We start from the raw sequence: 26,622 nt of genomic DNA on the forward strand, positions 1-26,622 counted from the left end.
TGACTGCATAAATTAAAAACTGGAATGCTCTCATGTGCTTTGTTTTATATTGCTTTGCCAAGGCTTCTGCTCTGACAGTTTCTTAAGCGTGGGGATTGCTGTTAGACTGGTCAGTCTAACAAGCTGTGTTTGAACAAGCTGTGTCTCAACATCAAGTGTTGAGTCCACTGCACCACACACATATTTTCTGGAAGAATTTTTCAGATCCAGAACTGCGCAATATTTTTTTTTTCACTTTCTTGGCCTGAATAGCTTGAGAGGAGCTGTGTACACGCTTTAGTTCCTGTTACGCTCTAGAGCACCTGCACGCAGCACCAACATGCCAGAGACAAAAGCTTGTAGAGTACTGTGGTAGGTGCTTACACTCATATCAAATTTTTTCAGTGCAAGGAGATCTTAAATGCTAAGGGAATGGGGAAAAGGAGCATGAATGCAGTTCTGCACAGGTAATAACAGGCAGAAAAGTCATGGTGTTTCAAAATGGTCAAAAGTCCTTCTAAAATGTCAGTGAGCAGAGTTTGTTGATCCCAGTGGAGGGTAGCAAGATCAGCAGTGTGGGTTCACTTTGATCCTAGATTCATGGTTCGGTGGAGCCATTAGTCCTATCTGGATTTTCAAGGTCTTCCCATGGGTCCTGGAAAAGTTCCTTCTGTAAGTCTTTCTCCAGTTTGCTGACTGCACTGCACAACCCACACAACCAAAGAGATATTTTTCATCTGGTCACATTGTATGACATTTTAGTGCATTATTTTTGACCAGAGTTCTAGCACAGTATTTTAATTTAGTTCCATCACTTCAAAGGAAGTTTTTCCTCCCTGTACTTGTAGGCACTGTCAAGAAAAAAAAAAAAGCAGTAGGCTTTGCATTGTATTTCTTAATCATTTAGAAGATGTCTTGGGTTATGTATCTGGTTTTTAAACTTTCTTTTGATTTTGTGTATCACAGTTTTGTTTTATTCTAGAAAGCACAGGCTCTCACCACTTTACAAATAGTCCCTGGCAAAAATTAAAGAAAATGATTCAGAACAGCAAGTTAAACTGTCATGGGAGGTGTAACATCTCTCCATATTCAGGGGAGTGGACACCAAACAGTGTACTGAGGCATGCAAAACTCTTGCACAACCCGTTGGGTTTTGGCAGGTAGAGAGGGCTGCTCTTGGGGCTCTTAGCCTAGGGCCTGAAACCAGCCAAGATCAAATGACACAAATGAACCAAATGGGGGAGGTGGAGGGACAGCAGAAGGCAAAGTACAAGGATGAGATACTCTATCTCCATGATTTGGAGGGGAAAAAAAAACAGCAGCAAGGCAGATTTATCTGTTGTACAGCTCTGTTGACATGCGAGGAGTAACTGTGGGAAGGTGTTTTGTCCTGCATGCCCAGGTGGGCCTGAAACACCAGTGGTCACTGAGCACACAGCTTCATTGAACATGAACCTGGAACTCAGATGGGCTTTGAGCAGATGGATGATTCTATGGGGGAAAAATTGAAAATCTCCTCCTGTCATCATGACTATACTGGAGAGAGGCAGTAGCTGATCTGTGTGTTCATCCTCTGTGACACTGGCAACAGAGGAGCACGAGACAAAAGGGCTCTGAACATAGTTCTAACTTGTTTTTGAAGGCAGCGTCCTTGCAAGAGCACACAATGGGTGACCTTTAGGGAAATACTGCTTTATTCAAACAAGCATAAAATAGGCTCAAGTTTCTCTTACACAGAGCTCTTGTGCTGTAGGTATCATAAATAAGAAAAAAAAAAAGACGCTATTTGCTTTGGCTCATGCAATGGTTTTGTATGCACAGCAGCCCTACCTAGAGATTCTGCAGGGAAATGTATGTGAAGCAGGGCACTGCTAACATTTGAGGTCTCTGCCAAGATTAGCACTCTGTACATTTCGCTCTTGGTTTTAATTGTCTCTGCTCTGATTATAGTTGAATAGAAGCTGAGGAGTTTATTGTGCTGGTAATAGGAAGTTTACTCTCTACGAAAAAGGGAGAAGTTGGAGGTCAGGAGCATGAAGCTACACAAAGTACAAGCGGTACCAACAGGAGAGAGTGCAGCAGGGTGAGATAGCTTTAGTGAGGTAGCAAGGAAGGAACTACTTTATTCCAATGGTGCACTGAGAGCCAGCCAGGTGGATGTGGTAAGCTGCAAGTTATAGAAGAAAGGAAGTGGTTGGTGGTGTGGCATAAACAGGCCGTTTTCCTTGGGTTGAGCACTGCAGGCAAACTGCTACAGCAGAAGATCAGTGCAGCACTTACAGAGGTTACTGACGAGGCAGCAGCAACGTGAGCACTCATAGGGCCAGAAGAAAGCTGTTGTCACTGAGTTTTCTGGCTGGAGTGCAACAGGCTGTCCTCGACGAACATACCAATAAAAATCAGGTGAGAATACAAGTATTGTCTGCCTGTGTCAGCACAGAAACCGAAAGAGTTTTGGGGTAAATCTGTTTTTTTCACCACTGACGTTTAGGATTTCCTGCAGGTTGGAAGAATGGAAAGGGGACTGGCCTGCTTGGCTGGTATATCTCAGCCCTGAGGGACGTGCATTGCAAGCTTTGGTTCATGGTGCCCTTTTGAACTACAGGGCAGGTTTACTCAGGAAACGCAAACACAGAAGAGACAGCTGGCTTACCCCTCCAAAACAGCAGGTCCTGGTGAGAGTGTGAGACTGGTTTGGGCAGCTGTTTTCACTTTTTCTGAGCACTGAGTCACTTAACCTGCTGTGGTATGCTGGAGGTGGCTGAGGTGGCCAAGGTGGCCAACATCTCACCACACTGCCACCACTGTGGGTGGTGTAACCACCTAGCAGATCACAGCGCAGAGACGGACAGACTTCCAGCTGCAACTGGTGCCTAACAAGGAGGAAAAAAACAGTCCTGGAAACTAGAACCCTCGTCATGGCTCTTACCTGGAAATGGAAGATTACAGAGGCAGGAAGAGGACAGGAAGGCAAGAGGCGTACAAAAGGACACAGCCAAGAGGTTATGAAGGCAGCTGCACAAGTGTGTGTAATGAATCCATGGCCGCTCCCTTCCAAATCCTGTTTACAAATCCAAACAGAACTACACATGGCAAGTGTAACCATTAACTTTACTGGAGAATCTGACACGACAGAAGAGTAGTGGAACATTGACAGTACTGAGGCACTGGTTGGTTCACCGGCTAGGCACTCCACTCACCCTGGGGCTGGCCACCACAGCTCCCTCTGCCACGGGTACTGGCCCAGCCAGAGCAGCCTTCAGCAGTGGAGAACCTGGCTTAAATATCTTCCACCGAGCTGACAGGGCAGCTCAGGGGAAAGGACAGAGCACCAATATGGTTTGCGGAGGGGGACCGTGTAGTTGGCAGTGGTTTCACCTAGAAAAGCAGCTTTTCTCAGCTGTGCAGTCTGTTCCTTGTAGATTATAGCAAAAGTCTACAGTTGAGGACCTTTAGTCATGGGACTCACCCCATCCTTCTCAGACCTCACTTGAAAACCTGCACAGCCTCCTTGCTCCTAGGCTGCTACATCCCTTTATTCCGAAACGTAGCGCAGCAGCCTCTAGTGGCCAGGTGCTCCCATACGTTCCTGGGCAGGGTCCCCCAGCCACGGGCTGGTTCTTGGCCATTCTCTTTACCAAGCGAGCAAAAATCTTCCACCTGAGCTTGCTGCAAAGTGAATGTCATTTTCTACAACTAAAAGGCCTTGTTTCAGGCAGCTCTGTTCTGTCACACTTTCAGGAAATCTCTGCCGAAAAGGGCAGTTCTGACTGGCCTTGTTGCCACCTGGACTGAATTGCCTCTGTCCTGAAGCAGATCCAGTGGTGCTTGAGCAAGAAAGAAAAGCCTACAGGGCTGCAGCTCATATATCTGTAGTGGACGAGAGAAGAAAGCAGCTCACTGCACTGTGTTTAAGACTTAGTTTTCTTCACTTTTAAGTTGCAGAAAGGCTGTAACTGAAGTGCATTTTGTGGAATGGTGTTTTTGTATGATTTTTAAAGGAAATGCAGAAATATTAGGAAAAGCCTGCACAAAATAATTCATTTTAATTTGAGTGGAGTTAGCTAATTCTAGCTAGACTGCTTTAGGAGCTGGTGCTTGAAGTGCTCCAGCAGTTCAGGTGCAATTTTATCAGCGGTCAAATTCTTGGCGTTCAAGATCCCTTCGTGCGCCTCCTGGCAGAGCTGCTTCCCCACCGCTTCTTCCACCCGGCTGCGCCACGCCGCCAACTTTGGCCTCTCCTCAAAGAGGTTGTAGCCAGCACCGACAGGCTGCAGAGAGAGACAGCAACAGAACCTGGGCGTGAGGCTTCCTGCCAGCAGTCAGCCGAAGTGTTTGCCAGGGCTGGGACCAGAACGGAGCACAGATGTGCCTCTAGCTCAAGGCAGCAGAAAGTCGTGGAGTTTATGAGGTGGAGATCATCTCTGGCTCTTAGCTTGCAGGAAGCAAGTGCTGTCATCCTCAGCAGTTGCTGTCCCTTGTGACCTGCAGCAAAAGCGCAGCCACGGCTAACCCAGGGACTGCCTAACGTGGAGCACAGAGGTCCATGCACACCAATCTCTCATCTAAATACCTCTACTTTCTGTGGCTCATTTTATGACATTGATCCTGGTACTTTGAGAAAAATCAATAGATCTGTTCTAACCTAAAATAGAAGGTGATTTTCTTCCTAGGCAGCATGGGCAGTGCTTCAGTACTTCTGTCTAGGAATGAGGGCGAGGAGTCCCTATTCTGCCACTTAAAAGACAATGCAGTGGTTAACAAGGACCAGCTCCCTCAAGACAAATGCAGAGTTTACTTTCTCTCCTCCTGAATTCCTGATCTAAGGGAGCTGTTCTTCCAATCCCTCCTTCGTTCTTCTCTGTCTACTTTGTAATTTATCTTTTTTTTTCTTTTCTATTTTTTTTTTTCCCAGAAGAAATACAAGAAAATGGGAATTTTATCCAAACTTCTATAGGGAGAGGTGTCTCAGAGTAGGTGTTCCCTGGCAAACTCAGTTCTGGTCAAAGTCAAAACGGAACAAGTTTTAACTCCACTGAAGAGTAAACTGTGGGGAGAAAGGTCTGGCACGAAGGAGGTGGTGCTGCAGCCTGGCCTGCCCACAACCCAACTTGCATATCCAACAGCACTGCAGCTGATGCTCACCTGCATAAGCTCCACCAGCGCTACGAGGTCTGCCAGGGAGATCTCGTTGCCTACGATGAAGGGCTTGTCCTGCAAGAACTTCTCCTCAAACTGCTTCAGGACAACATTCAGCTCTTCAGTAACACCTTCTAGTTTCTCTGGAGACAGTGGCTGGCCCGTAAGGAGAGGCAGCAGCACCTGACAAGGAGAAAAAAAAAGTTGTTTTTTTCATGTTTTTCTCAAAATTTTGTCCAGGCCTCCACCTGACTTCTTCTGAGGATTGTCCACCAGCCGTGCACAGGAACAGCTGGTACTGCTCCTCTCCCATGACCGATTAACTTCAGTGTCCATTGCTTCCTGTCTGTCCGTGTCTCCTCCCTAGAAAGTCTGAAATTTCAACCACAAGTGTCTTCTCTCAGGGGAAGGCTGCATCATCTCCAAGCAGCTGCATTTTGTTTTCCAGTGGGAGGTTCATTCTTTCCATGAAGCTGGGCAGAAGCCAGCGAGCTGGATCTGCTGTTTGCTGCTCACCCAGGACAGACACATGGGACGTGCTGCTCCAGACTGCATCTACAAGGAACGAGTCCCACAGACCTCAGGGTGTGCGTGGAGAAGTGGCTATGACTTGAAGGATCCAGACTACTTCAGTTAGGCAGAGACCTGGCTCTGCTGATCAGCCACATCAATCCCAGATCCAGTTTTGTTCCCATCTGTCAGCTGGCTTGTACATTTGCTTAGAAGGGCCTGGCACACGGGGCTACTTCCTGGGCTATAGCACTCAGTTTTTAATGTACAATGGTCTTACCTTAGTTAAGAACAGCTTGCTCCCCTTCCCACGAATGTTGACGTGCTGCCACGACAGGTACTCATCCACCCTAGCCCGTTTCTGCAGGTCAGAGGGGTACCAGTGATCAGGAGTCTTGAATTTCCGGGCCAGGTACAGGAGGATCGCAATGCTGCCAGCGAGCAAGACACAGCAGTGAGCAGGCAATCTGAGATGGAAGCACCTTGTCTTTTTCTCCCTCCCCCGAATTTTGTACATGTATTTGAATTAATTGTCAGGTAGTCACAGCACATGGCAGAGTTCGTGCTGGCTTGACCAGCTGCTCATGGACAGCAATTATCTGAGACATCAGCACACTTAGGCAGACGTGGCCTGCTGTACAGTAAGCCCATGGACATTTTTGAGCAAGTATGAGCCACAGAACGAGTTCACACCACATCAGAGCTTTGCATTGCCAGGCTGTCCTGCAGCAGGTGCCTTCTGTCAGATGTAGTGCATTGAACAGCCCTTAGCTGATGGCAGAGAGCTGGAGGACAGGAGGACAGGTATTTTAGCTCAGGAACATTGCCTAAGTGCAAGCTGCCTCCAAGCAGCAGCTCACAGATTTTACCCAGTCAGTGCTGGTTGTGCTGCTTACAAGAGAAAGCTTCCCTTAAAACACAAGTTTGTTTTATGTACAGAAAGAGGTAAGCAACTGTCTGGGCTGGAGTCCCAGCAGAGGCAGCAGCACACTGGCAGAATCCAAGTGTTAGGACAACCAACGTTTTAGTAAAGGGTTGAGCTTACTCAAGCCTTACCTCTCTGCTAAGGTGAAAGAACCATCCTTTAGTGCGGGCACTTTCATCAGTATGTTCACCTTCCTGAACTCCTCGGTCCTGTGCTGCCCTGAGGAAGGAAACGAGACGTCTTACTCACCAGTGATGCTCAGCACCCATCTGGGAGCACCTGAGGAGTCCATGGGCACCATCCGGCCTCACGTTTCCAGCTTTGACTGTACAAGTACAGTCCTGTTTAAAGTTATAAGCAATCAAGAAGTGCTGCAGGGTGCATCCTGGCTTTGCCCTATGATGTCAGCTTATTGCCTGCATACCAGAACTGTTCTGACCTTTGTCAAGAGGTTGTTAAGAGTCCTTTCATACCAGCAGTGCTTGTCAAATCAGGACTCTATCAGCACGAAGTCTGTGCTCGGAGCTTACCTGTCAGGGTACAAACCTAGAGCGAAGACCAAGCAGCTTGGAGGAGAGGGAAAGGGATCTCAGTACCACAAACACGATCCCAAAGACAGGGAGAAAGCCAGATTTTTTTTTTTTGGCTGGAATATAAGGTAATTTATATTCAACTATCTTTTTAGCCCTCAGACTAAATAGATATTTTCCCCCAGAAAGTAGGCAGAGAGCGAACTCGACTGGAGATGTTTTGTTCATTTGAAGTCTCAGCGTGCTTCACTACATCTGGGCCCAGTCCCACACACTTTTGCTCATGCCAACCTTTTCCAGTCCCCTGGCTTCGGTCATACTTGTGTATCTGTACTGAGGTTTCTCTAACACCTAACCCTCTGCCATGTCCCCACCGCATGAGTCAACTGAGAATCTCTGTGCCCCGGGAGATGCTCTGGAAGAGGTCTCACTTTTCCTAGCACTTGGCAAACCTGATTTGTGACTATTCCCCTTGTTATTTGGCTTGCAGCCTGTCTCCTCCACCCCTTTTCAAAAAGACATTGTCATTTCCTACACGCAGGTCACAGATTCCGATCCTTGGGTGTCTCTGGAGTGCTGTGTGATCTTTATCCTGGCTCACTCTTTCCCTGTTTCCTTGAGACCTCCCCTGCTGGACCCAGGAGCTTTTCAGGTGGGCCGCGATTGAACCAGCCACCAGCACAAACCACAGCGCCCGTCCCCTCACTGGTCCTTGCGTACTGAGACACTGGCACATGTCATGGCACAGTGCAGCCCCCAGGGAGGGCTCCTTCTGGGGTCAGTGTGCCCACACCCCTCTGTCCAGCACCCAGATCCTGGGGTAATCCAGCCCCAGCTCTCAGGAGCCCTGCAGAGGAGAGGTGGGTGAGCCCAGGAGCGGGATGCACCTTTAGTATTCCTGTAAGCCAAACCGCCCCTCTAAAATCCACTGACACCACGGGGCACAGAGCACTGGAAAGCTGGGACTGATTTCACTTATTTTCCTCTCAGTTTCCTGACATCTCTTTCAGTTTCTCTGTTCCCGTGATGCTCTCACGGCTTGCCCACCAGCCTCCTCCTCTCTGTTGGCTCAGCGTCTCGGCACAAGCGCTCGTTGGGAAAGAAGGGACAGGATGGGCTTAGCCCCAGCTGCAAGCAACAGCAAAATCTGTTCCTACCCAGATGAGCAAGTGAAGCAGCGAGGTGTGTTCAATGAACAGCCAAGGCACGAAGGGGAACACCCAGAGCCTCAACCACAACACGCCTGAGGTTTGTTTTTTTAGCTACGAGCTGGAGCCTCTTTTGTTTCTTTATCAGTTTCAGCCCCAGAAGCCTTCTCACCTTATACGATTTTTCAGGCCAGTATGTTAGCTCAATTTCAAATCCCGCAGAGCTCAGAAAAGGCTGAAGGGCAGTTTTTACCAGCTCTTCTTGCAAAAAAAGGGAGATGCAGATCTTTGGGCATCCTTTGGCAGAACGATAGCCTACCTCTCGGGCAGGTGTCTACCAACTCCCGGTCAGCTTCCAAACAATCCAAAATGCCTCCCTTCCGGAGCTCACGGCTTTCAGATCCCCAGTCACCGGGCTGTCCCCACCCTGCTTTCACTGCCTCTGCGAGCCTCTGCTCAGCCCCATCAGGATGAGTGCCACGGGCAGCAGGACCCGATGCAGCACCCAGGGGTGCCAGCTGCCCCGGGTGGGCAGGGCGAGCTCCCACCTGCACAGTTCCCGTTCCCGTTTAGTTCCCGTTCACAGGAGGCACAGACCCGTCCCAGCACCCCCCGAGGAGCTCCGGGGGGAGGGTCCCCGGGGGGCTTCCCCCGCCGCCACCGCTCACCTTTCATCAGCTCCACGTGCTTGAACTCGAAGGGGATGTTGTTGGTGCGGGCGAAGATGTAGAGCGCCCGGCAGGGCTGCGAGAGCAGGTCCAGGTACAGCTCCAGCCCCATGCTGCTGCTGCTGCTGCCGCTCCCTCCTCCGCCGGCACAGCTCAGCTCGGCTCGGCACGGCCCTGCTCGGCCTCAGAGCCCCCGCCCCGTTAGCGCCCGGCCCCACCCCGCAGGGCCGAGCCGAGCCCAGGGGCGTGCTGCGGGGCGGGCTCTCGCCCCCTGCCACTAGAAGCGCCCTGGGTGTAGTGTCAGCAGAAACCCGTCCGAAGCGGTGCACGGGGACGCGGCCCGGTGGGCGGCATTGGCTGTAGGGGGGCGGTTGGAGCAGATGATCGCTGAGGTCTCTTCCAACCTTAACGATTCTGTGATTCTACTGCCGTCCATCAACACATGAGGACGAGGAAACAAAGCCAGGAGTGAGCGGGATCGGTGCCCCTGAAGCAAAGACCCACGTGTGTGCCCAGAGGAGCTCACAGCGCTGGTTTTACTCTCCTGCTCCACCATCCGTGCTAAGCAAAACCAGCGTGACAGCGAGAGGAGGGCACTCACAGCATGAAGGCAGAGGCTGGCTTCACTTTTACAATCCCACCTCTACAGTACGCAGCCACCTCTCCTGCCATCCAACCCCCCAATCTTTCCAGCACCTTCCCCTTCCTTTCTCTCCCTTAATGTATTGCTAACACCGCTGTACAATTATTTTGTTTCACAAAATAGCAAGGCAGTGCTGGAACACTTCCTGCTGAAGGTCTTCAAGGGTGGTTGGAGGCTACAGCTGTGTGGTAGTTCTAAGCCTTCTGCCTGGGGCAGCTAAAAATACCAGCGGCATGTGTCAAATACAGACTTATGGCTCCTACTGGTAGTAGTTGACTGCAGACATTGGACATTTTACCCTGCATTAATAGTAGCCTCATATGAAACAGCATCTGCTGCTACCACTGCCCCCAAATGGAACAATGCAGGCAAGGAAACACCAAAGGCACAGGATTGCACAACCAAAAACCCCCTCAGTGCGATTTCCACCCCTGTACCCAGGAATCTTTAACAGACACAGAATGTTTTAAAAAATATTTATATAGTATTTATTTAAAAGTTCCAGGCCCTTCAGCCTAGAACAGCTCTTCAAACAGTACTCTGTTATAGACACTGCACAGGTTTTTATGCTTTCATGCACTTGCAGATACCGCTCCTTGCGCAGTACAGAACCGAGACCTGGCCCAGTTCAGAGGCAAGGAGGGCACAGTTCAGACCTTTGGTGACCAGCAGTTCCCTCAGCCCAAATTCAGAACGGTGTAGAGCTCCTTGCTGGTTTTACATATGCCAGGAGGGTATGATGCAAAACCCTTTTCAAAGCAATATTTTTTTCTTTTTTGAAAACCAGTAAATGAACAGTGTTACCTGTGTCCCTGAAAGGGAAACAAGGTCTGTAACAGCTGACTTAAGATATGATAAGTTTGAGGAGACAACCCTTGAGCTCAGGAACCGTATCTCTGTGTTACGGTGCTAGGTAGTAGAGTCCAGCTCAGCAGCTTCAGTGCGATGAAACAATCTCCTCTGCTTGCATTCATTCAGGCTCGTTTCTGTGCTTGCTCCCCCTATTCAAAATTAAAGTTGAGAAGGTGACTGAAGATGCTCCTGTCTCAGGGTCACACAGAAGGGACTTCAGGGAGCAAAGGGACAATTTAATGATCTTTTCTGCCCAGTTCTCTGACATTCCTAATCTGCAACTCAAAATCATAGTTTCTCAAGGACAGGTGTTTATCAAGAGTCCTCAAAGTAGAGAGCAGAATACTTCCCCACACCACACAGCACAACAATGTCCATTATGGATCTCTAGTCCACCAATCTGACAAGTTAAATGCTATCCTGCTTCTGTCTGAAAGCTCTCAAACTTCCTAATGGTGTGGAAGGGATGTGGATAAAAGGAAAATGGAAGGGTCTGTGGATAAAGCTTTCCTGGCTTGATACACCCAACTTGAGCATGGCTGTGAGTCTGCATGGTTGTAAATCTTAAAACTCTGGAATGACAAAAGGCAACTCAATCTCTCCATTTTGTTTGCTTGCCTCTGGGTAGCTGCCAAAACCCAAGCTCAAGAGATAAAGAGAAAGCCAACAGAGTAAAGGGAACACCACAAATACTGTCTACCCTTCTAACAGAAAACCTTCCTCTCCTCCCAACCCTTCCCAAGTACTTCAATTCTGATGCACACAAAAAAACTTCCTTCATACTGATACAGAAACAGCTCAGTTAAAGAGGTTTCTGGACTCTGATACTTGTGCTCGTCATGAGTTGCAATGAACCGTGTAAGCTGTAGTTTGATTTTTAAAATCTTCTTTCCTGTTCCAGTTACCTTGACTGTCTTCTCAAGCTTAGACAGAGCTTCCTCATATTGCTGCACCAACGGCGTTAATAACTTGCCCTTCACCAAGTGCTTCTTTATGTCTGGGATGCCAGCATCTTTCAACATCCGCAGAAACCTGCGTTCCTGTGCAACAAAACAGATACAATAGAAGAAGAAATGAAAGTAACTCCCCTTCACTGGAGTTGAGAAACCCCATTGCCTATCAGCTAGAAAATGAGCACATTTTGGAACATGCTGCCTAGTCAGGGAATAACTGAATAGGAATTTCCAAGTACAAAACTCAGCTGACTGGAGAAGGTGGAAATTAGTATGACCCTTATCTTCCTTACTCTCCTCTCTATGCTTCCTTTTCAAATGAATTTTACACCAATGACATACCTGAATTCTAAGGACCATGCTGAAAGCTAAGCCAACGTTTCCTGCACGAGCCGTTCTTCCAACCCTGAAATCAAAAAAAAGGAGCATCAAGTCAGTTTAGCCACATAGCTGCTGCCACTATCAGCTTCAAAAGTCTGATTATGAAATTCTCCACATGTAAGGAAAGTATGATTCTAAGTTTTCACGTCTAACACAGCAGGACTAGCCACATATTACAAAGGATGAGCATTTCCAGGGCTCATTTACAGCTCCAGAGCCTCTGCGGTCTTCTAAGCATCTGGAAACTCAACTTGGTGCTGTCCAGGACAATATTTCTAACTCCTGTAAAATACATTTTGTATAACAGGGTTATATAAAAGTTCTAGTTCTCTATGCTAGTTCTAGTTCTATTCTATTTCTCTATTCTAGTTCTCTACAAAAGCTAGTTCTCTATTTTAATACTACATTGCTCTGGCAATGCTAGGGATTAAATTCTGATTAAAAAAGCTATTTGCATACTGAAGTTAAAAAAAATAAATCAAAAGCTAATAAACACCTTTTAAGTGCATGTTACTTATGCTATGTATTTCAAAGAAAGCCAAGCTCAAATACCTTCCTTTTGTTCCTGGTTGTCTTACCTACCGGTGAATGTATGTCCTGATGAACTGAGGTGCGTCATAGTTTATCACACAATTCACTCCTTTAATGTCAATCCCTCGAGCAGTGGCATCTGTGCTGATTAACCTGGTTTTAAATACATGAAGTCATTTTCAGGTAACCCCTCTTGCACTACACACACAAAAAACAACTGAATACAGCACAACTCTTGCTAATCTCTGCTCAAACTGGGTAGCCGGCTTCTGGCCTCTGAACAGGAAAACAACACTATAAATCACTCCCTTAGATCAGACAGCTAATAACGCCATTTACATAAGTTCCACTGCAGCTGTACATGAAAAGCTGCTTGGTGTTTCCAGGTTCTCCAAGCACACAACACTGATCCCAGTGTACTGGAAGCTAAAAACATGTAAACCATCTGAAAAATTCTTAAATGTGCTGTGTGCATTCAGTAAGGTGTGAAATTCCGGTAGTAAAGGAAAAATTTAAACATATAGGGTTTGGACAAAAAGAAAATCCAGAAAATAATATTTACCTTCTTCTCAGGGACATCTTATAGCTGCAATCCCATATGGTTACCAAAATCACAAAGTAAATCAAAAAAATGAATAGAAGTAAAACTGTCTGCCAGTCTGGTTGGGAGTTTCTGTGGTAGGAAGCCCTAGTACTATATGTAGTTCTAGCAGCAACATCTATTTTCTTCCAGTAAGCACAAGATCCCCCTAACCACAGACAGTAAAGCTAAGATTTTTCAGAACTGTATGTACATTTTGGGCAACAACATGAGAAAGCAGATACATTTACTACTTGTTATGAAATAACACAACAGGCCAGTTTACATGCAGGTGTAAACAGTTCATAAGTCAGAAGACCAAAGTCCCACACCCATTTTTTAAATTGTTTCCTACATGCTCTGTTTTACAGGGGTCCTTGTTTAAGTATCTTCTTGATTCTAACTAGCTTTTCACACTAGAAATAATCTATATTTGAAGACATGCAGGAAACTTATTTAAGATACTCACAGTTGTATCTTTCCTTGTTCGAATTCTTTTATGGTTCTCTGTCTCTCACTGGGGGGTAACCGGGAAGAAAATTCAGCCACAGTGATTCCACCAAAGGCTTGAATCAGCAGGAACAATCTGTAGGCAAACAGCATAGAAACGGTCACTTCATTAACTAACTCTGTCACATCACTACAGGAGGTATGTGCCAAGTGATCTCATTAACGCGTTCATTCACCTGTGGGACGCCTCCCTGGAGTTGGTAAAACACAACACCCGGGTAAACTTCATTGTCAGCATGAAGTGCAAGAGGAGCAAAGGCTTGGAATTCAGGTTACAAGGCACGTAACATTGCTGCAGTCAGCAGGGAAGAAATTCAGAGACAAAAATTACTTCCTCCAGGCTACCTCCACTGAAACCCACCAGCTGTCTGTGACCTACACAGGCTTGGATGTTTTGCAACTGATAGCAACAAAACCAGACCCCACAATGTCACTGCTCTTAGAACAAGTCACAGCAATGGGCTGGGAGAACACAACACAAGGTAGAGGTGCAAGAACAATGTTGTTGGAGTGATCTGACTTCTTTGTGGCAAGCAACAACACGCACTGCCTTGTCTACTGGGTGACCTGTAACCACATGCCTTGAAATGCATGTGATACATATGTACGTAAAGTACAGTTGAAAGGTACTAATACATTATTACTCCATATCTCCACTCCCTATTGATAGCAAATTTAATTCTGCATGAAGACAAGTTGAATTCTGAAGAATTCTAATCCTAATCAAATGAATGCTTTTCTGTTTGCTCATTACTCAGCAAAGGCAGAGCTCTCTGGGTCATAAATACTGTCAAAGCCACTTTCTCCCAGTACCTCTGTAACACAAGGCATCATATGAAAGCTGTATTAATATATAGGCTACAAACATTTTTCCAGAGTTAAACTGATCTTCTAGTATAACTTACTCAAGCACCTTGTTTCTTTCAACAGCTACCAAGTAAAGTTACTTTCATGGTTACAAGAGAATTAATGTTATACCGATAGCCCCTCAGGAAGTGTGTATTTCTCTTCAGCATCTTGTTCAGTCTCTGTTCCATTTCTGAGTGTTTTTTTCTCAGAATATACAGACGTGAAGAGGCGAGGCTGGAATAAGCCCAACTGCTGCAGTTTCTCTGGGTCCTGGGTCAGCGTGGCTGAAAACAGCAGTTTCTGTAAAGGTATCTGAGGATAGCAGCAGCTGAAATAAATAGTACAGAGAAACTGAGCTTTGAGGTTAGGGCAAAGGACTTCCTCCAGAAGTACTTTTAGGTGATGTTACAAGGGAAGCCATTAACTCTTTTTGATGCTCTTCTGCTCTGGGCCTTTCCAGTGGGTTTTTTTCTACCCTTATTTTATAGAGGAGTTCACAGGTGGAACTGGATCAGCATTCTCAACTCAGCTGCACAACACACATCGGTCACCCTTGCCCCCATCCTAGTTGCTTCCTTCCTTGGTTGCTGATCTGTTTCTGACACATCTCTATCCTGCTATTTGAAAACAGCAGCTGCAGACACACAGTTCTAGCATTTTCCTTCAAATTCATTACTCAGCTTGCCAGAGGGCATTGCTATAGATAATGTGCAAATGATTCAAACACTTGCAATATTTGTGGATTCTTTTGATGTTGCTTTAGTCTAGTTAAGAAAAGCTCGAAGAATACAGTACGGAGATTTCAGTCTAAAAGACATCCTTTAATACCAGCTGTTTACTGCCTGCTTTTTAGAGCTCTAAAGAAGTAGCTGCCTTAATTTGGCAGACATTTCTCTGAATAAGTAAGCTTTGGGAGCGCCTGTGAGTGTGCTATGAAGCAGGCATCTGAGTGCTGGCATCCACGCAAACGGTTCAAAGAAAAGCATTTTGAAACTTACCTTGCTGCTGTTACAGGCCCTGGTTTGGTCCTCTGGAAAAGCATATTGGAGCCAGAGTCATTTTCTACTTGGAATGCAGCTTTGACAACTTGGTTCAGCCAATTCTGGTGCATGTCATCAATCATACGGTCAGCTTCATCTATGATCTGAATTCACAAAGACAAAAAACATTGCTTGTTTAATACTGTCTTGTGATTAGGCAGCTTGTATTTCTCTTTTGTAACTGTAACAGTGAGCGAGAATGCAAGATGTATAGAAGCTTCTACTCCACATAATTTCTTTCCTTGCCTGTTGTTCCTCAATTGAAGGCAGAAATTTCTACCTCCAAACTTTTCCTTTTGTTTCAGTTGCTCCGTAGCCAAACCAACACTCAAACTATACAAATTCATTTGCATTTAAATACAATTGATGCCTTTGCATAAAAGATAAAAATCACCTTTAACCAAAATAGGATGGCAGCTCTGTCTCTGCACAGACTCCAATACAGTGGAAGATACTACAGTTTGATAATTTACCCTGTTTTTTGACTGATATGGCTTCACTCCAAATTTGTGTCTGCACGAAGGTAAGACAGAAGGGGAAGTGTGTGGATGCCTGGGTGTCACAAGTTGGAATAAAACTTCTCATCGTGACACAGCTGCCTGAGCAATCTGAAGCAAGGACCAAGTCCACAAAACAGTTCCAACAGAGACGTATTTATGGACCATGAAAGAACAAAGCAGGAAGATCCAACGGACCTCGCGCTAAGGTTGGACACCTGTGGAGCTGACTCACCAGGAAGCGAAGCTGCGTCAGGTTGAACCCTGGGGTCTTGCTAATGTGGTCTGCGAGCCGCCCCGGCGTAGCCACAATGATATCAGCAAGGCTGCAGTAGCCTGTCACTCTGAAAGAACAAGCAGCTCATCACTAAGTTTCTCCCTACGCTGTAAGGCATATAAAAGAGATCCTTGGTGAAAAGACATTAAGATTTTCCCATTATTCTTTTAATTTAACTGAGAAATAATAAAATTCAAACACACAGTTTACCAGCACACAAAGACAATGCTGGACACTAAGCACTATTCTCCATCGTACTACCTGTTTAAACAGAAAGTGACATTATTCATTGCCCTGAAGAAAAAGCTTAATAACTGCAGCAAACCCCCTAACAGTCATTTGTACCTGTGGGCACAAGGTAAACGTTTGCATTCTACTCAGCTGGTGAACAACCCCAAAAATCTAAAAACACAACAACCACAAAGAGGGGTAGTAGCAGGCACTTTGTCAAAAACATGTAGGTTCATGTGTCTACCACATGAACCTACTATCAAAAATCATTACTGCATGATGGTGTGATGCAATAAGTGCCATTTTGACCTCTGCTCACCAAGATTAAATAGCTTACAATCCCCACAAACCTTATCAAAAGAGCATTTAACCTACTTTTTCTGGACAAGCATCTCCTGTTCCTTTGCAAAAGATTTCTGGCCAGTAATTGAAACGACCTTCAGACCTGTCCCATCAGTGTAAATGTTGAACACTTTACTCACCTGCAAAGAGATGTGCTTTGTTAGCCACAACAAAATCAGTGAAAGTAATACTTCATTAATAACATCAAACCCGCTGACAGCGTGTTCAAACTGCATCCCTGAACAGCCAGACAAAATATTCCCTGCACCAGCCCTTCCCTCAGCCCAGTTCTCAGTGAGAAGCTGAAGAGCTAAGTTATATACCTGTTGTGCCAGTTCCTTGGTGGGCAGAACAACCAGAGCTCGTACTTGGCAAACTACTCGATCTAGCAGAACCTGCCAAAACAGAGGCCAAATAAGTCCCTGAAAGCCATGGGGTGAAAAGGAGCTTCTTGTATCTAAGCTAGTGAGAAGAGATGGCTGTGACACTTTCCAGAGTTCTATGCTTCCATTTTACTCCCCTCCATACTCCCAACTCCTCATGCTATGCCTGTTGTCTGCAAAAAGGAGTAGGATGCTGCGGTGAAGAATACTCCTCCTACAGCTCCTTCAGAAAGCTCTGAGCAAAATATCTATTTGCATCCACAAATTCCTTGGCTTTCTAACCCACTTCTAAGTTCAGGACGGGGTTGATTTTGTTCAAGCAAAACATTTGCCCTATGTTTTGCTGGGGGTAAACTCACCTGTACTATTGGTATGACAAAGGACAGGGTTTTACCGCTGCCAGTAGGTGCCGAGACACAGATGTCTTTGGGGCGGTATCCTCCCTGCCCCATCAAATACCCATTGGACGCACTCTGCAGAACAGCAGGAATCACCTCTGCCTGAACTGAACAAAAATGGGAATGAACATTACCTACAGAGTTAATGAATGGGATTAAGACTCATCTAGGAAAGCAGTGTTTTATACAACGAATCTATTTCCCTATCTGTGCTGTTGCTGCTACACACATAAGAGAGGAAGAATAAAAAACATCTTAGTAGAAATGCTATGTTTTTTCCCTGGTTCTTTTTCATTCATGAGCTTAGCACTGAACACGGAGATTTCCCGCTCCAAGAATTCAGCTATTTCTAGCACTCAGCATAGATGTTACTGTGTTAAATATTGTTTTCAACTCATACATGTCTTGTCTTCGTGTTAGGGTGACACTGGGCAGATTTAAAACCCATGAGCGCTTGTCTATGAGCATCCTTTTTTTGGAGTACAAACTACACCTATAAAAACACATACTATGCAACAGAGCAATGAAGCAACATCTGCCAAGGAGAAAAATGAACACCTCCTGTAGGCTTTGAAGTCATTCAAGTTTGCTGCTCCCTTTAACTCCTTTTAATGAGTTGAACAGGTTCCCAGATTGGTCCAGTTAGTACCAGAGATTGTGGAAGGCAAGGAAATAAAGCACGTGCATAGAACTAAGGGGGAAAAAAGGAGGATACAGGCAAGATCGGTCTCCTGTGGGTGCTGTGAGCTGTTACTTCAAAAGACGTCTTTTGTCACGCTGCATTTATGACTAGATATACCGAATTTTATTATTCACTCTTCCTAAGTCTTTGAAAGTAAAGTGTTAAAACTAGTATCATCATTTCAGTGCAATAAGTTTGCTTTTGTGCTATATTTTATTTCACTGAACACATGATACATGCAGCAACAGATTCAGGAACTACATAAGTGAATTCAGAAAGAAAGAAAGAGCACTATCAAGGTACCTGGAAAAAAGGACTCTATCCCATTCATTTGCAGCTTTTTCAATAGCTTTGGATGAATTCCTGGGACATCCCCCACTGGAATCAGGTTCTCTTTGATACGTTTTTGCAGTAATTTGGGTTGAGCGAGCCACTGTGGTAAAAAGGGCTGAACCTGAAGTGGAGGAAAGAGAGTCACAAAGTGTTTCTGCCATCAAATGAGCAATACCATACATTAAAATAAGCTGGTAAGATGCCTGTTTATACCCAACCATCATCAAAATTCAGTCAAGCTAGTTACCTTCTGCACAGGCTTTCTGTCATAGTCTCCGAGAACCACCAAGCTGGAAGGTGGCGGAGTTGCTTCTTCCCCCGAGGCTGCTACAGGCAGCTCCTCCTTTGTGCTTTGGTTTCCTTCAGCTCCTTCACTGCGTGCTTTTTTGCTTTCAGCTCCCTCAGTTTCATCATTCCTCTTCTTCCTTTTAGATTTATTTTTAAGATTTCTTCTGTCTTCCTGTTGTTTAACATCTTCTTCAGAATCTAGATAACAGAAATACAAAGCTGCAGGTCAGAGCATGCTTCAAAAACGTGATACAGGAAACACTTTACACCACAGAATGTAGTCAGCAATGTGCAAGCTCATCCTTCCTCTTAAATCCAAGTGCAAAACATTGCGGTGGTGGTATAGAGATGGTGGAATACTAAGCTGACACACATTGCCCTTATGCTAAATTCACCCCCAAAGCTTGTAGCATAGGTGTAATACACAATAAATGTTTGTTCATTGTCTTTTGTATTATAAAAACAAGGAGTTCTGTTTGAGGAACGGGAGTTGTGAAAACTCCTTTGCTAGACACTATGAAAATTCTTTTGCTTAATGTAACAAAAAAGAGAACCCCCTCCCCTTCTCTCCTTCTGCATCTCAGTTGCCTCTTTTGTTCAAAGACACTGCTGCAAAGTTCATGTAACCATCTCCTGATAAGTTGCTAAACTAGTGTATCAACATCCTGCATTCCTGTCTCACGCTGGGCCAACATGACCAAATAAAAAAAAGAAGTTGAACCACAACGCGGAGGAAGACTACGGCCTTCATCTTCACGACCACCAGAGGGACAGAGACGACCCCCTAGCAACAGTGCGCGCAGTCGCAGAATATACCAGGATGTGCTGCGTAATCCCGGAATTACCAAGATATAAAAAGGGAGCCTGGCGGGGGTGAGGTGCGCGCCGTTGGAGGAGCCGAGACTCCCCGGCCGCCCAGCGCTGTTTTGCTTGCTGTTGCTTACTCAATAAATTCCTTTCTATTATTAATGCAATGCTCTCTGAAAATTAATTAAGGGGGCAACTTATAACAAATTTGGTGCCGTGACTCGGATGAAGGCAATCTGATTGAAAGACCTTCGGAGGGGGCGCCCCGCTGATTTCAGCGGCCTTCGCTAGGACTGCTTTCATTCAAATCCTTCACCGACGAACCCTAAATTCGGCAGCAAGCAAATAAAGCCGGCAACCCCTAGTAATCTTTGTGCACGAAGACCGAACGAAGACTCAGGAGTGAGTAAGTATAGGCCGGTGATCCGTTCGGTTGGGGTTGGGTATCCTGGAGCGTGTCGCTGTGAGACGTCCAATTGCGGACGAAGCGAGTGTGGACCCCTCAGTAGTGCGGTTCCCACATCCCGCGAGGGACTGGGCCACGAAAAGGGGGAAGCGATTTGTGTGTGTGTGTGAAGGCGCTCCAGAAGATGGGACAGAAGAAGAGTAAGCCTTCTGGTCCCATGGGCGGGGTAACATCTGATGTTAGGTTACCCCGGGATTAATGATTAAAAATTGGGAGGATTCCCCTTTTAGGCGGGGAAGGAATAAAGTAAAAATGATACATTATTGTGTTGAAGTTTGGGGTGGTAAACAGATTTGAGGAGACCACCTTTACTGGCCTGTATTTGGGTCCTTTGAAGATTGGGTTTGCCAGGCCCTAAATATTTATGTAAACTCAAAAGAACCTTTTAGTTTGGAAGAAAGTGAATATGCACATTTGTGGATCAGCTCGGAAACTCGAGCCAATTTATATCCTCTAAAAGAAAAAGGAGGGGATGGGAGGCACAAGAAAAACCGAGAATTAGAGATCCCAGCCCCACTGCCTCCCTATATTCCACCATCCCCACCTGCAGCCCCTCCGACTCCCGGGCTTCTTAATCTGCAACCCCAGGGGGATGCCAATAACAACTCTGATTCTAGCACTCAGGGATTAGTGACTAGGAATATGTGGCAGTCCCCATTAACTCCGGGGACGTCTGAGATTTTAAGAAAGAGACAGGAGGAGGGTAAGCGATCTTTAATGGCAACTGGCATAATGTTTGCAGCTGCTGAGGAATAATTCTAACTGGAATAATAACTGTACATTGTATATTGTATATATAAAAGCCCGGGCATTTTTGTTAAAGTGTTCTTTTATACATATGTTAATATGTAAATATAAGAACTGCCATTGAGGTGTATGTCTAAGGGAACAAAATTTGCCCAGGTATATTATCGGCTCATCAGGTTTAAATGTCCCCAGTGTAATTGTCTACAGGCAGTTAATTTACAGTGGTCTGTTTTTACTTGTGTATCTGTATATTGTGGATTTTGGAGGGATTGGGATTGACTAGTAAAGATCTTCTAGGAAAACGGTGGAATATTAACCACTGTAGATTACAATAGGAAAAGTTCAAAGCAAAGAAACCCCGAGGAAAAGCCTCCTAGGATGTATACTAACACATTGGAGGGATATAGTGGGCTGAGAGGGTACAGTGAGTAAAAGAGCCCTTATCAAATATTGTAATCAGTGGTGGCCACTTTATAAAGTAGAGGATGGAGCGGAGTGGCCCCTAAATGGAACTACTAATTATAACACCATATTACAGTCAATGTTTTTGTGGAGAGAAGGAAAACAGGATGAAATGTTGTATATTGATGTTGTTTCAGCATCTTGGAGGGAAAAGGTATGGAATTAAGTTGGCCCCTGACTGAGCCTTTGATGTCGGCATTAGAAAAGTAAAGGCTAGAGAAAGATAAAGGAAGTGTTAAAAGGTTTGTGGAAAGTGTTAAAGGTATTCGAAGTTGAATGAGCAGGGAAAGGTGATGTAGGTATTATCTAAGTAACAGTCTAGAAGTTTTGGTATATTTGCATATTTGTTGTGGTGTTTGTTCAGTTTCCCAAGCATCAGGGAGGGGGGAACAGCCTGCTCCACCAGGGGCCTCTCCAGCGGCCACAGGGGGGCTTCGGCTCCAGCGCCTGGAGCGCCTCCTCCCCCTCCTTCTGCACTGACTTTGGTGTCTGCGGGGGGGTTTCTCGCTCTCCCAGCTGCTGTTGAGCAGCAGGTTTTTGTTTGTTTGTTTGTTTGTTTGTTTGTTTTCGTGGATGTGCTCTCACAGAGGCACGGACTATGTTGCTATGGCTTGGCTCTGGGCAGCAGTGGGCCTCTTTAGGGCCAGATGAAATTGTCCCTTATCTACCACGGGGAGGTTTCTGTTTTTGTTTTGCTTTGTTTTTCACGGGGGCTGCCACTGCAGTTTCCCACCCCCACACCCCTCACACACCCTCAAACCTTGCCATCAAACCCAATACACTGGAGCAGCTAAATCATTACTGACTTGTAAAGCATCAGGGATTAAATTAACTAATGAAACCCTAAATGTGATGGGGGTAGAAGGGACTGGGATAACAGTGCCACTTTTGGGGGATACCAAGCTGAGACCAGGGGATAAAATGATCACTGGGCAATTATTGTATGTATCCAAGGCGGAAACTAACTTGTTGGGAAGGGATTTGATGATTAAATTGGGCATTCAACTAGTAAATTGTTAGACTGGAATAACAGTGTTATTAATGGAGTGCTCTCAGGCCCTGAGAGCAAACGTATATTCACCTCTGACTGGAAAGACCCTGAAATGGGGGCGGAAGCAACAATATAGGTGGACAATTTTACCTCAGGGGTTTACAGGGCCACCTATCTATTTGGGTAAATTCTAAAAAAGATTTTGGGGCAATTACAACCTCCCAAGGAGGTATTATTGTTACAAATATGTGGATCATTTTAAGGAAAATCGATACTCCCTGATGGGAGAGAAATGCTGAATAAAGTGATAATGAGGCAAATAACTGTTTTACATCAGAAGAATCATTGGGAGGTGCAAGCAATGTGTGATGTTGTTCTAAGAAAGCATGTCTGTGTAGGAATATATACTTCAGGGAAGCACACATGCAGAGGATGTACCATATGTCAAAGGGTAAATAAAATGGTCTTCTGTAACCTATCTAGAGGGGGACGGAAGACAGGGCTTTGACCTTTCCAAAGTATACAGGTAGACTTTACTGAGTTACTTGTTTGTCCTAATTGACCACGTGACTGAATGGGTGTAAAGCTTTACTGCAAGGATTAAAGCAGGCCTTAGAGATTGAGTGGGATTTTCACAGCCCCTGGCACCCCTCCCTTCTGGAAAGGTAGAGCGAATGAATGGTGAAATTAAGAAACAACTAACAAAACTTGTGCTGGAAACTAAGGCTTCTTGGGTAAAATGCTTACCTCTTGCACTGTTAAACATATGGACACAGCCCAGAACTGGTATAGGAATTTCTCCTTTTGAAATGCTATATGGTATGCCCTATGACTCGGAATTGCCACTTGATCACCCTCAATTCTAATTAAGACTTGGAAAGAGACTTCTTTAACACCACGATGGGGAAGGCCCCTATGTTGTTTTGCTTACCACAGAAACGGCTATTCGAACTGCGGAGAAAGGATGGACGCATGCCGGCCGAGTGAAAGGACCAGTCCGGGAACGTAAATGGGAGGCAGCTCCAGGCCCTGACGACTTGAAGCTGACGCTAAGACGGACTCGATAAGTATTGTGTATTATCTGTGTATCGTGGGAAGGGGAGGAGGCCCTGTTTCGAAGGCTCCCTAGTAGGTTCCCCTGAAGAACACTGCTGCTGCCAAGAAGAACCGATACCTTGTAGTTCGCTGCAACCGAACTGACAAGCGAGGCAGAGAAGTGAAAACGGTGGGGGACTGAGGGGCCGACAATTTAGATGGGCTCCGACCACCTCCTATGATACATGGGAGTCAGTATCATCGTTTTGGTCAGCTATGGGTCTGCGCATCCCCACCAGCCTTTTAAATGGAGCTTAATCAGATGGGAGGATCAATTCATCATCCAGCAAACAACGACAGCGGGTGCTCCCAGTTTCCGCATCACATTATGTGACCTGGCGTCAGTGCAGCCATGCTTTAACCTATCAGGATTTTATTTCTGCCCAAGTTCTAACCCAGGAAAGGGGTACTGTAATTATCCAAACGCATATTATTGTGCATACTGGGGGTGTGAAACCATTGCTACGGACTGGACACTCGGGGCTGGTCGGAATAAATTCTTACAAGTGGGATATGGGCCGCAAGGTTGTAACTGACAAGTGGATCCCCATTACAGGTGGCAAGGGCATGGTATAGGGTATACAGGAACCTTCCACGGAAATAAAGAAATTTGCAAGGTTCTATATATAAATATAACAAACTTGGACGATACTAGCTGGGTACTAGGAAAATGTCAGATTTTACGAACACGGAACAGATAGGGGAGGACTCATACTAATAAAAAGGAGGATGCTGATGGGCCCCAGGCAGTAGGAACAAATGAGGTATTGTCAGAAAATGTCCAGGGAATCCAGCCTGTGGAAAATACTACAGTGCCAACCCTCGGCAGCCCTACAAGCTCAGGTAAAGCTGAGAATGATAACATAGTTGAGAATAACATATGGGGGGGTCATGAATGCCAGCTACCAATTATTAAACAAAACAAGCCCAAATGTAACAAAACACTGTTGATTATGCTTTAGTATAAGGCCTTCATATTATGATGCTATTGGGGATCCTGGGGAGCCCACCTGCACAAAGAACAGCCCTCTACATTGCAGTTGGGGAAAAGACATAAGGGTAAGACTAACACAAGTCACTGGAGGTGGTAGGTGTGTGGGCACGGTTCCTAGTGGGAAGTGTCACCTATGTAATACCATGGAGAATGGAAAACAATCAACCGAGTGGCTAATCCCAGCCAACAACGCTAGGTGGGTTTGTTCGTGAGTGGGCGTAACTCTTTGTCTATCACTAAAACTCTTTAATGCGTCTCCTGATTTTTGTATACAGGTGATAATTATACCGAGGATTCTATACCACCCTGAGGATTGTATGTATACCCAGCACACAGTGGCAAGTTATCATCTGGAAAGACGGGAACCATTCACGGCTCTAACTTTGGCCACCCTAATAATCCTGGGAGGAGCTGGAGTGGGGACCAGGGTAGCCTCATTGGTTAAACAAAATCAAGAATTTACTTACCTGACCCAAACTGAACAATCCATCTCGGCCCTGGAAAATCTATCAGGTCACTTCAGAGGTAGTGTCACAAAATCGTAGGGGATTAGATTTGGTATTTTTCAACAGGACGGGCTGTTTGCAGCCCTGAAAGAGGAATGCTGTGTATGCTGATCACACTGGAGTGGTAAGAGATACAATGGCAAGACCCAGGGAAGGGTTGGAAAAAAGGAAACGGGAGAATGAAGCCCAACAGAGCTGGTACGAATCTTGGTTTAATTATTCACCTTGGCTTACTACTTTATTATCAACAATAGCAGGACCTTTGTTGTTATTAATAATAGCACTAACTTTTGGACCATGTATTTTTAATAAATTGATTGCGATTGTAAAGGGATGTTTAGAAGCGGCACATCTAATGCTCATACATGCCAAATACGAGCCAATAAGTACCAACAAAGGAATCAAGGAAACATTAGTTCTTAGTAGCCAGGCATTGCAGAGATTCAATGAACAAAATGAGTAACTAAAAGAAAAAGGAGGGATTGTAATACACAATAAATGTTTGTTCATTGTCTTTTGTATTATAAAAACAAGGAGTTCTGTTTGAGGAACGGGAGTTGTGAAAACTCCTTTGCTAGACACTATGAAAATTCTTTTGCTTAATGTAACAAAAAAGAGAACCCCCTCCCCTTCTCTCCTTCTGCATCTCAGTTGCCTCTTTTGTTCAAAGACACTGCTGCAAAGTTCATGTAACCATCTCCTGATAAGTTGCTAAACTAGTGTATCAACATCCTGCATTCCTGTCTCACGCTGGGCCAACATGACCAAATAAAAAAAAGAAGTTGAACCACAACGCGGAGGAAGACTACGGCCTTCATCTTCACGACCACCAGAGGGACAGAGACGACCCCCTAGCAACAGTGCGCGCAGTCGCAGAATATACCAGGATGTGCTGCGTAATCCCGGAATTACCAAGATATAAAAAGGGAGCCTGGCGGGGGTGAGGTGCGCGCCGTTGGAGGAGCCGAGACTCCCCGGCCGCCCAGCGCTGTTTTGCTTGCTGTTGCTTACTCAATAAATTCCTTTCTATTATTAATGCAATGCTCTCTGAAAATTAATTAAGGGGGCAACTTATAACAATAGGGCTTCAGAAAGAGAACTTTCCTCTCAAATAAACCCTCCGAGGTACTCAAAGGGCACCTCACACCTATCTTTCGGCTGAGAACCGCCGCCCCATCGCGCCAGGCCCCCCCAGCCCCTCTCACCACCGCCTGCTCCACGTCCCTCGGCGGGCGCTGCTCCTCCATCCTCCTCCTCCTCCTCGCTGCCTCCTGCTGCCCGCTCCGCAGCCTCCCGCCGCTCCCCCCGCCGCCTTCCCCGCCGCTCGCTCCCCGGGCTCGCGGTCTCGCCGCCCGCCGCGGGCTCCCCGCCGGCTCCCCGGGGCCTCTCATCCCGCTGCCGCCTCAGCTGCCGGGCCCTCGCCTGCTCGCGCAGCCGCTCCAGCAGGACCCGGGCCCGCTCCTGCGCCTCGGCCCCGGCCTCCTCCTCTTCCTCCTCCGCGGCGTACCTGAAACAGCCGACAACGAACGCGTCAGGCCCGGCCCCCGCCCGCCACAGCCCGGCTCTCAGCCGCCCGCCGGCCCCGGGCACCTGGTGATGGCGAACAGCGCCATGGCGGCGGCACCCAGCGCCACAAGATGGCGTCACGGCGCCGGGGGCCGCCACAAGATGGCGCCACGGGGCCCGCACAGCGGCAGAAGGCTCCAGAAGAGGCGCGAGGCGGCGCTGCCCTGAGGCGAGGAGGCGGCCCCGGCCTCGCTACGGCGCTGGCGGTGACACGGAGAAGGCGACGAGGCGGCCTGAAGGCGCCCCCAGCGCCCAGCAAGGTAGAAATCACGGAGGAGCGCTGCCACACACCCTGCCCTCAGTGAAATACGCAGCCTTA

The 26,622-nt window shown here is 46.4% G+C and overlaps 2 protein-coding genes and 1 long non-coding RNA gene across 4 annotated transcripts in view; 1 reads left to right on the plus strand and 2 right to left on the minus strand.

The window, feature by feature from the left end:
* The window catches only part of LOC309884756, a 12,563-nt gene extending 1,139 nt beyond the window's left edge, over positions 1-11,424 (plus strand). The window contains exons 3-5 of one of the 2 annotated variants that reach the window (XR_014318682.1): positions 7,625-7,735; positions 8,094-8,331; positions 11,296-11,424. This is a non-coding gene — a long non-coding RNA (uncharacterized lncRNA). Of the gene's footprint in view, positions 1-7,624; positions 7,736-8,073; positions 8,332-11,295 lie in introns of both variants that reach the window. The other variant, XR_014318683.1, reaches the window with a different exon arrangement.
* On the minus strand, positions 1,573-9,404 carry LOC309884755 (glutathione S-transferase theta-1-like). The gene is made up of 5 exons (XM_082774011.1): positions 8,900-9,404; positions 6,685-6,772; positions 5,909-6,059; positions 5,125-5,301; positions 1,573-4,250 (listed from the first exon to the last, which is right to left on the minus strand). The coding sequence occupies exons 1-5, from the start codon at positions 9,009-9,011 to the stop codon at positions 4,050-4,052; spliced, it is 729 nt and encodes a 242-aa protein (XP_082630137.1). The 5' UTR covers positions 9,012-9,404; the 3' UTR covers positions 1,573-4,049.
* DDX51 (DEAD-box helicase 51) lies at positions 9,797-26,451 on the minus strand. The gene is made up of 16 exons (XM_082774009.1): positions 26,328-26,451; positions 25,943-26,244; positions 18,629-18,867; positions 18,352-18,502; positions 17,328-17,473; positions 16,909-16,980; positions 16,619-16,725; positions 15,971-16,079; positions 15,197-15,342; positions 14,328-14,526; positions 13,526-13,641; positions 13,309-13,425; positions 12,311-12,412; positions 11,690-11,753; positions 11,300-11,434; positions 9,797-10,543 (listed from the first exon to the last, which is right to left on the minus strand). Exons 1-16 carry the CDS (start codon positions 26,348-26,350, stop codon positions 10,517-10,519), a joined length of 2,055 nt encoding a protein of 684 aa, XP_082630135.1. The 5' UTR covers positions 26,351-26,451; the 3' UTR covers positions 9,797-10,516.
* Between the last annotated feature and the right edge of the window lie 171 nt (positions 26,452-26,622).

This window comes from Aythya marila, assembly GCF_965140915.1.
Source record: "Aythya marila genome assembly, chromosome: 17".
Classification (NCBI taxonomy): Eukaryota; Metazoa; Chordata; class Aves; order Anseriformes; family Anatidae; genus Aythya; species Aythya marila.

Excerpts from the sequence above, each read along its gene's own strand:
- LOC309884755 (XM_082774011.1), bottom strand. The coding sequence starts at position 9,011 with ATGGGGCTGGAGCTGTACCTGGACCTGCTCTCGCAGCCCTGCCGGGCG. Across the intron at positions 5,302-5,908 it reads GCAAGCTGTTCTTAACTAAG|GTGCTGCTGCCTCTCCTTAC; the intron begins GTAAGACCATTG and ends TCTCCTTGTCAG. Across the intron at positions 4,251-5,124 it reads CGCTGGTGGAGCTTATGCAG|CCTGTCGGTGCTGGCTACAA; the intron begins GTGAGCATCAGC and ends CTCTCTCTGCAG.
- DDX51 (XM_082774009.1), bottom strand. The coding sequence starts at position 26,350 with ATGGCGCTGTTCGCCATCACCAG. Across the intron at positions 12,413-13,308 it reads GAACAAGGAAAGATACAACT|GTTAATCAGCACAGATGCCA; the intron begins GTGAGTATCTTA and ends ATTTAAAACCAG. Across the intron at positions 11,435-11,689 it reads GCATGGTCCTTAGAATTCAG|GAACGCAGGTTTCTGCGGAT; the intron begins GTATGTCATTGG and ends TTTGTTGCACAG.